The following is a 9,722-nucleotide window of genomic DNA, read 5'->3' on the forward strand; positions in this document are numbered from 1 at the left end:
AAAGACTGGCTTTGGGCAGGATAGGAAAGGCCTGGACAGGGACTAGGTGAAAACATCGGGAGGGGTGATGGAGGAGCCTGGGGGCATTCGTGGGGGATGGCCTCGATTTTCTCTGGGATTTTCCATCTTATACCTAGTTCTCTAGCGCCAGTATCTCTGGCACCACCTTTTCACAGCACCATGTTCTTCCCTCATCAGACCCCTTACTGTCCTGCACTCTGAATGTCTTATCTCCACCAGCCTGAAGCTTTCTGAAGACAGGGACCCTATCTGTCGACTCCACTGTTGTATACCTAGCCCTGACAAAGTGCTGGGCTCTGAGTAAATATTCCATTAAAGAAGTAAGAAAAAAAGGCAGGAAGGGAAAGAGGAAGAGAATGTACAGCATGGTTGAGAGCAGGGGAGGGGGTAGACCCCCAGCACAGGCACTTCTGAGGATACAGCCCTGCCTGAAATGTAGGGAGATAAGTCTGGAAGATGAGATGTCAACGTAGAGTGGGTCAGGGTTCTCAACATACCTTGGCCTTTGATCCCAAAAGGCGGCACAAATTCTCGGATCCTTGCCCACTTGCGGAAAGAGTCATCCAGGAACATGGGTGCTGGCTTGGAGAACCTGGAATACAACAGGGCTGTTGAGGATTCCCAAATGCAACAGGCTGGAGTGCTGGCTGGCTCTTCTGTACATGTGTCTTGCCAATGGCTCTGCTGGAAGCCACCGTTCACACCTCAGCATACCCTTCCTACCCCCGCCTGCTCACTGGGTAGCTGCTGTGTGGGTCTGACAGACTGTGTTCAGCAGAGCCTGAGTCTAAAGGAGCAGGTCCGGCCAGTCCGACGTGGCAGCTACAGGAGTGGAGAGCCCAGACCCCTCATCAGGGATCAGCATTTCTGAGCTGGAAGCTCTCTGGCAGGTTGTCCAGGCATGCCCCCCATCAAATAGTAACTGCTGCCCACACTGTTCCTGCGATCTGGGAACAGAGAGAGGAGGCACTGTCCCATGGAGCGGGAAAAGAACCCCAAACAGCCAGTGCAGGGAGACAGAACCCTGGAGAGAATCCTGAGAGGTGGACCACCCAGGGTGCGGAGGAAGGGGAGTTCATGACGAGCGGGCAGAGCTGGTGCACAGCCACAGGAGACAGAGATTTGGAAGAGAAGAGAAAAGCGGCAGGACCCGGAGGCTGGGAGGCAGGGCCGAGGGGAGGCTGCAGACAAGCAGGAGCCTGAGCACATTTGCTGGCAGAGAGAAGGACAGCGGGAACGCAGAGCTCCTCGGGAGGCGAGGGACTGTCACGGAGCTTACGGAGAGGGGTGACTTGGCCTGGAGGGAAGATGGGAGGGAAAAGAGAACGAGGAAGGGGGAAGTGATGCTGAGTTGAGGGGAAGGGAAAAGGCAAGTTTCACCTTTCCTGGGAATGGGCAGGCAGGGTGCAGGCTGGGAGGACGGGACGGCCACACAGGATGCGGAGGGAGCGAGGGCAGAGTGCGAAGGCACAGGAGGAACAAGCTCCTCAGAGATGCGTGGACAGCGCGGCTTCACATGGAGCCCAGCACCTGGAGCCCAGACCTTTCTCAGGGCACCCAGCAGCCTGGAAGGTGGCCGGCGCCTGGGCATCTACTATGTGCCGAGTCTTGTTGGGGGGCGGGCTGAGGGCCTCCCTGGCCAAGAGTGAATGTGTGGAGGCCTAGGCCTTGGTGGCTCTGTCTCTTTGTTTCCAGTTCAACTGAATCAGCCACTGAAAAACTGAAGACTGGAGAAGAGGCCCTGTAAGCTCAGAAGCTAGAACTTACCCTCCCAAGTTCTCTAACTCAAGTTCGCATTTCCTATTCCCACCATCACTAACACCAGGATAATCTCCACGCCCAGGGGAAATTCTATCAGTAACCGCTTGGACGTCTAATATTAGAGATTTTGAAGTGAACCTGAAAGAGGCAGAAAACTTTCACTCCTGCTCCGTCTCGCCGCTGGGAAGACGTGGTCACACTTGATAGCATGGACAGCCCACCCCCGCGCCGCAGCTTTCCTTTGCACTTCTGAGTTAGCACACTCCCCTCTGTGTCAAGGGTCACGCGTGTTTCTCATGCCTAGCCTATAAAACCTGAATGATGGATAGATCTGATGCTACACTAGAGGCACGGAGGATCCTGGCCACAGTCCATGAGTAAGAGCAAAGGAAACAAGGTCCCTGGAAAAGCCTACAGCAAGAACCTCTCCTTCTGTGTTGGAGCTCAGCTGACAAAAGTTTTACAAAGTTTCTCAGTCAGGCTTGGACAGGATTTTATCTGCTTCCAATATGTACTGGATGTCATGTGCTAATGAAATCTCCTAAGATCTAGCCAATTTTTTTCATCTCCCTTCCCTCTTTTTCAGCTGATAAGAAAGTTCATGATGCTAATTTTCACTTAAAAAAAAAATAACACCTTTAAAAAAAAAGATTTTTTTTTATTGTTTAAAGTATTACAGATAGTACATATGTCTCCTTTTTTCCCCCCATTGACCTCCCCCCCTCCTGCCTCCCCCCTCCCATGCCCTCACCCCGCCCCCCAGTGTCTTGTGTCCATTGGTTATGCTTATATGCCTGCATACAAGTCCTTCAGGTTGATCTCTTACCTCCCCCACCCAACACTCCCCAGCCTTCCCATTGTAGTTTGACAAATTGATTTTTAGAGAGAGGAAGGAAGAGAGAAAGAAACATCCACTGGCTGCCTCCTGCACGCCCCCTACTGGGGGATCAAGCAGGCAACCAGGGCATGTGCCCTGACCTGGAATCGAACCTTTTGGTGCACAGGATGACTGCCGCCTAACCAACTGAGCCACACCAGCCAGGGCTAAAATCCCCTCATTTTTAATGTCACTTACATGGTAATTTTGGAGAAATATACAGATAGGTGCACGCACACACAAACTTAATGAAAAATATCCACAATTCTACAATACAGAGACAATTAACTTTTTGGTATACATCTGCACTGATTTTCCTTTTCCCATATATATTTTTTAATATATATTTTATTGATTTTTTACAGAGAGGAAGGGAGAGAGATAGAGAGCTAGAAACATCGATCAGCTGCCTCCTGCACACCTCCTACTGGGGATGTGCCTGCAACCAAGGTACATGCCCTTGACTGGAATCGAACCTAGGACCTTTCAGTCTGCAGGCCGACGCTCTATCCACTGAGCCAAACCGGTTATGGCCCGTATTGTTTTTTAAAAAGCTCTGTAGATTATTTTTTTTTTTTACTTTATAATATCATAAAAACACTGCTATGCAAATGGACACAACTTTCTCCTAATTCACAATAGGCCAAATAACCATAAGTTGCTGGTAATCTGTCACAAATCAACCCTCCAAAAATCAAATGTACAAGGATACACCTTTCCCTGTCTCTTTGCCTGGAAAATCCCTTCTTTAAGTCCAAATGCTACGTCCTCGGGACAGTCTTGCCTGACTCCCGCAGAGAGACTTGTACTCTCCCTCTAGTGTTTCCACTCCGTTTTGTTCAGCCCCCATGGGGTGGCTCAGAGCCTGCAGAGCCTTGGAAGCGGAGCCTGGCAGTAAACAACAGGAAATGGGGTGGGGTGATGGTAGAGGTGGTGTATGTGTGTGTGTTTGTGTTAATTCTGCAGGTGGCCTGGGCAGAGCCTCACGCTGCACCTGGAATAGAATCCAGGGGCTTCTGTCCAGGCTAGGGTGCCAGTTGGGGAGCCTGGTGAGGGCAGAGGTGGCCCCTGAGGTGCAGAATGACTGGTCAGACTAGCGGGGTGTGGGATGCCTGACCTGCTGGCCCTGGCCTAGGGGGTAACAGGGCAGGGTGGGGCAGGCTCCAGTAGGCAGGCCCCAGCCCGCCAGCCCTGGGGAGAGCACCAGCACGAGAGGCAGCCCCAGGATTAGGTTTCAGGAGGGCGTGTGTGAGTGCGTGAGAAGGAACAGGGGAAGGAGAAGACGGAAGTTGCACTGGGACCTGCCTGTCTTTTCCCCTAGATCCTAGAGCGTAGTAGTTTGGGGACTTGGAGCTTTAGAAAGGCATGTGCTGTGGGTGGGTCTAGCCCGGTGCCTCTCACAGCCAGGCTGGGACCCCAGGACCCAAGAGGCTGACCTGCCCATAGAACCTATAGACTCTGACCACTCACTTAGTGCCCAACGGTAAGGCTGAGGTGCTGTGTAGAAGGTGCTGTCTCCAACTCTAGCTCATCGACCTAAACCATTCCCCAAGGCCCAGGACACCAGCCTGTACCCAGAGAGCAGCAGGAAAGCTGACTGGGTCTTAGTAGAGGTTGGGGACTAGTTGCACGTGGGCACCAGCAGCCTCACAGTAAGGTCTTCATCCCACCAACCCAACTGAAAAAGGTGCCTCCAGATGTGGGTTTGCTGTATTAGGGCAACACAGCGCCAGCTCTCCATCTGTGCCTGTTTGCTTGAGTGGCCAGCCCTCTAGCCACCGTGCTCTTCCTCTAGTCTTTCCACTATGTTTTATTCAGCCCCCATGAGGCAGCTCACGGCCTGCAGAGCCTCTAGCCCTCTAGCCACTGTGCCTAGTAAGTGTGAGCAGCCCGAGAGACAAAGGGAAGGCAGAGCCCAGCAGTGGGTCCTGAGAACAGGGCCACAGCAATTAGCCCATTAGATTCAGCCACAGGCCTTGGTCCCTCCAAAAGTGAGACTGTCATTCAATGGGGTACAAGCCAAACCCCACAGATCCACCTTCCTAGAACCTGCTCTGGGAAGTGGCAGGTGGGCAAAGCAGAGGGTCAGAGGTTTCTAGAATCTACCTTGGTCCTATTTGGGATCTTGCTACGGCAGCCCCACCATAAATAGCCCTGCACAGTAAGACCTTGGTGCATGTCCAAGCAAGCAAACAAGCAAGCAAAGTGAGCACTTTCTAAATGCTTTGTCAAGCTTAACGCCTTGCTGCCACTCCCCCTGCCGACCACCTAAATGAATCCCATGGGACAGCAGGCGTCTGAGGAGAAAGGATGGTAGCTCTGGAGGGCAGGTGGGCATATGTCCAAGGGGAAGCAGCCCAAAGGTAGAGGAGACAAACTGCAGGCATCACCCCAAGTACCATTCCAACCATGAGCACGAAGCTCCTGCCCCGTCCAAAACGACTTGCTTACTCAGTGCCAGGTCCTGTGCTGAGCGCTGGCTGGGGACCTAAAGGCCAATCAGCCGTGGACCTTCCCTAAAGGAGCTGATGGTCGACACAGGTAAACAAATAATCATAAAACGGCTGCACATCCTGTGTTCTGGAATAGGTAGGGATTCAAAGGCCTTACACAAACTTAGGGGTATAGGAGAATCTCGAAGGAGATGACAAGACAGACCTGAGCCTTGAAAGACAGGTAAATGTGAGCTGTGAACAATGTTGGGAAGGGTATTCAAGGACAAGGGTAGTGTAGGCGAAGGCACAATGGAGAAGAGAACCTTCTCATCAAGACAAGGAAAGAGACTGCTGAGGCTGGACAGAGTGAAGCAGCACCCGCCCAGGGCAGAGGAGCTTCTGCCAGGCACCCCCTCCCGGTGAATCTGCCCCCTAGTCCCACCCAGGCGGGTGGAGCAAAGTGTGAAGGAGTGAGTGGGCAAGTGCGTTCTGACTGGGTGTAAATCAAGCAGCGGAGGAGGCGCAAACTCTGCACAGAGGGAAAAGCCAGGGCAGGGCGTGCCATCAGCGCTGTCGGGGTTGGCGTGGTGCCCTGAGACTGTGTCAGGACCAATTTCAAGCTGGATCAAGGCTGGTAACTTGGGGCACTCAGTTCATCCTCTTTCTTGTTGACACACTGCAGTGGATATCTGCATTTCTTTCCCCTTCTCTGTAAGTGCATCCCAGTTTTCATTCCATATGGTCCCAGTTGAGCTGACCCCACCACTACTACTGGGATGCGCATATGTCCCAGGCTAGCCAATCAAGATACTTTGGCCCTCGGAATCATAGCAATTGGCTCAACAATGGACACCTGACCCGAGCGGAACAAATCAAATTCTTCTCTGAGATTTACTATTTGGGCAATGGGGGGTGTGGAAGTCTCTCTATTTTTCTGAGATAGTGAGCTGTACAGATCATGTAAGCCTAGAACAGGGCTTGTGCAAACTACAGTCCATAGGCCAGCTGCCTGTTTTTATAAATTAAGTTTTATTAAAGCACAGCCACACTCATTCATTTTACCTATGGCTGCTTCATTTAATGCTACAACAGCAGAACTGAGTAGTTGTGACCTGCAAAGCTGAAAATACCTACTATCTGGACCTTTAGGGAAAAAATTTGCCACGCCTGGGCCTGAAACTGCTGAGGCCATCCTCTGTGAGTACACAGAGAAACCGCCTACACAACAGTGAAACCGGGAGAAAAGCAGAGCCAAGATATGGGGAGAAAGACACTGAGTCCTAGATTCAGATAGTTTAGCCCTGAACCTAACAGTTTTGTAAGGGTTTCTACCAACTGCACCTGCTACTAGAGGACAACGTTTCACCTCCCAGTCCGGCACCTGTGGTGTGGCACCTCTCCCTCCTCAGATGCCCCCTTTTCTCTCCTCCCTTTCCCTAAGCTCTAGCCATATCCAACTACTAGAGATTCTAGACCAGGGGTGGGCAAACTTTTTGACTCGAGGGCCACAATGGGTTCTTAAACTGGACCGGAGGGCCGGAACAAAAGCATGGATGGAGTGTTTGTGTGAACTAATATAAATTCAAAGTAAACATCATTACATAAAAGGGTACGGTCTTTTTTTTTTAGTTTTATTCATTTCAAACAGGCCGGATCCGGCCCGTGGGCCGTAGTTTGCCCACGGCTGTTCTAGACTCTGCCAGCTTCTTCTTTTTTTATATATATATATTTTATTGATTTTTTACAGAGAAGAAGGGAGAGGGATAGAGAGTTAGAAACATCGATGAGAGAGATCGACCAGCTGCCTCCTGCACACCTCCCAAGTGGGGATGTGCCCGCAACCAAGGTACATGCCCTTGACCGGAATCGAACCTGGGACCCTTGAGTCCGCAGGCCGACGCTCTATCCACTGAGCCAAACCGGTTCGGCTCTGCCAGCTTCTTAACACTCCTTTATACTCGCTGTTCCCTTTGCCTGGAATTCTCCTCCCTTCTTATCCACATGCCGCGTTTCTGCCCATTCTTCAAAGGACTCCAGCGTCTCTATAGGTAGGAGTCTTCCTGGGTCGCACGGGGCTCACTAAGCCCTCCTCAGGTCTCCACTCTTCTTCATGCACTCCGTCCTCACAGTGCTTGCCACACACTGATACACCCATCTGCTTCCACCCCTAGCACACAGCCAAGCACACAGCAGGTGCTCGGTAAATGCCAGTTGGCTGGAAGAGGGAGGAGCAGCTCAGGGTGACAGGCTCCATAGTGTGGCCAAATTTCTGCTCAACTGTGGAGGTCTGGGGGTGGGGGGCTGCCTTTGTGTGGCTCTTCACTTTGAATTCCCTGCTCAAAGGGCCAGGCTTCCAATGATATCTCTACTGTTTCATAGCAAACCCCTTCCAGGTCAGAAATACTGCCAGCTGCTGCCCCACTGCCTGCTTAGGGACTGTGGCCCCATCTGTGTCCAGACAGGCTGGAGCCACATGCATAACATGTATGACAGGCAGGGAGGCCTGTGCTGAAGGAGGAATGGAGAGGCTGAGACAGAGGCCCTCGAGGGGGCAGTGCCTCGGCTCCCGCTGACAGGGCTCCCACCGACTGCTGACAGCCTGTACCTAGTGTGGACAGAGGAGGAAGGGAAGGGGCCCAAACTTCCTAGTAAGGGGAGGGAAGGGAGGTGGAAGAGAGAACTATGAGCTGAGAAGATGCTGTGAGAGGCAAGTGCCCCTCCCCCACAGAGAGCCTGGATGATAGCTGGACTGTCGACAGAGGCCGTAGAACCCAAAGCCCAGGGACACGGTCCCATCTGTCTCCAGTGCCCACCATTCATCTCTCTAATATGTGGTAAGCCCAGCTTATCCCTGGCACTGTGCTGGTTTTTTAAAATATGACAATAAACAGCTCTGAGTCCCTGCCTTCACAGATAATGGTCAAGGCAGCCAAATACAGAGGCAATTGTGAAATATATGATGTATGCCACAGTAACAATAATAACAACAGTAATTTACAGGTATTGAGCTCTTACTATGTTCCAGACCAGTGATGGCGAACCTATGACACGCGTGTCAGAGGTGACACGCGAACTCATTTTTTTGGTTGATTTTTCTTTGTTAAATGGCATTTCAATATATAAAATAAATATGAAAAATATAAGTCTTTGTTTTACTATGGTTGCAAATATCAAAACATTTCTATATGTGACACGGCACCAGAGTTAAGTTAGGGTTTTTCAAAATGCTGACACGCCGAGCTCAAAAGGTTCGCCATCACTGTTCTAGACACTGTTCTACGTGCTCTATGCACATTATCTTTTTTCACTCTCATAATATTCTCATGGATTGACACAATTTACATCCATATTTTTATTTATCGCATTGCTTTTGGGAATGTATTAAAGTCACTGGCCCCTTAGGGAGCATATATCAGGGGCGGAGAGGCGACAGAACCAGAGTGAAGGGGGTTGAGGAGAAAGAGAAGTGAGAAAGTAAGTGTTCAAGAGAGATCAGACAATTTCTAAAGAAACCTGGTGGTGGAGGAAAGGAAGACAATGGAATGGTAGCTGGAGACTGGAGTGGGAGAAGGGAGAATGGAGCATGTTTGTATTCCGGTTCGATGAAGACAAGCAGAGAAGGGGGAGGGGTGCAAGAGACAGAGGTAACAGCAGAGTGAGGCTCCAAGGAGTGGAAGGGGACAGAGCCAGAATGTGAGTGGAGGGACACAGAAGGCAGGATGCCTTTTCCCTGGAAAAAAGAGGGAGGATGTGGAGATGGCTACTCTGGTAGGTGTGTTTAGAGAAAGGAGGAACCTGAGAGGATGCTCACCAGATTGCCTCTTTTCTCTGGGAAATCTCTGGGGTTAGAGGTTGGGGTGTGAAAGAGTGGACTGTAGTAATTTATGAATGGCAAAGGTTTGCAACAGTCACCATGCTAAGTCAGCCAGGGACAAAGACTGCTGAGCAGTGCTGAGTACTTGGCAGAGGCTGGACACCATGAAGCTATAGAGCAGCGGTTCTCAACCTGTGGGTCGCGACCCCTTTGGCGGTTGAAAGACCCTTTCACAGGGGTCGCTTAAGACCATCCTGCATATCAGATATTTACATTACAATTTATAACAGTAGCAACATTACATTTATGAAGTAGCAACGAAAATAATTTTATGGTTGGGTCACAACATGAGGAACTGTATTTAAAGGGCCAGAAGGTTGAGAACCACTGCCATAGAGGGATCAATGCAAATGTTTGTATGTCTCTGTTAACAGTTCAGCAGCCCAGAAGCAAAAAAGGTGGCTGGATAGATTTCACTGGTGGGCACTGCTGTGCGAGATAAGTTGTAAGGACAGGAGTGTGATGGAGACTCGAAGAAATGGCAAGAACACCAATGGTGCATAGGACCATGTGTAGGGGTGGAGGTTCTGGCTCTGATGGTGAGGAAGGCAAGGCTGGGCTAATGTAGTTGATCAAGCAAAACCCAGGAGTCATTCTTTTTCTTTTTACCCATTAGCCCAAGATCATCACATTTTACAAAGAGGAACACCTATTTCACAAATAAACCAACTGGAGTCATTCTTGACTCATCTCTTTTTCTTGGCTGCCTTTCATACACAATTCATCAGCAAATCCTGTTAATCTCTAAATATAT

At 50.5% G+C, this 9,722-nt stretch overlaps 1 protein-coding gene across 1 annotated transcript in view; it reads right to left on the reverse strand.

The window, feature by feature from the left end:
- ST3GAL3 (ST3 beta-galactoside alpha-2,3-sialyltransferase 3) overlaps positions 1-9,722 on the reverse strand; it is a 167,106-nt gene that overhangs the window by 22,245 nt on the left and 135,139 nt on the right. The window contains exon 6 of the mRNA XM_023752809.1: positions 519-613. Coding sequence (XP_023608577.1) covers positions 519-613 — 95 coding nt within the window. The remainder of the gene's footprint in view (positions 1-518; positions 614-9,722) is intronic.

This window comes from Myotis lucifugus, unplaced genomic scaffold (assembly GCF_000147115.1).
Source record: "Myotis lucifugus unplaced genomic scaffold, Myoluc2.0 scaffold_37, whole genome shotgun sequence".
In the NCBI taxonomy this organism is placed as follows: domain Eukaryota; kingdom Metazoa; phylum Chordata; class Mammalia; order Chiroptera; family Vespertilionidae; genus Myotis; species Myotis lucifugus.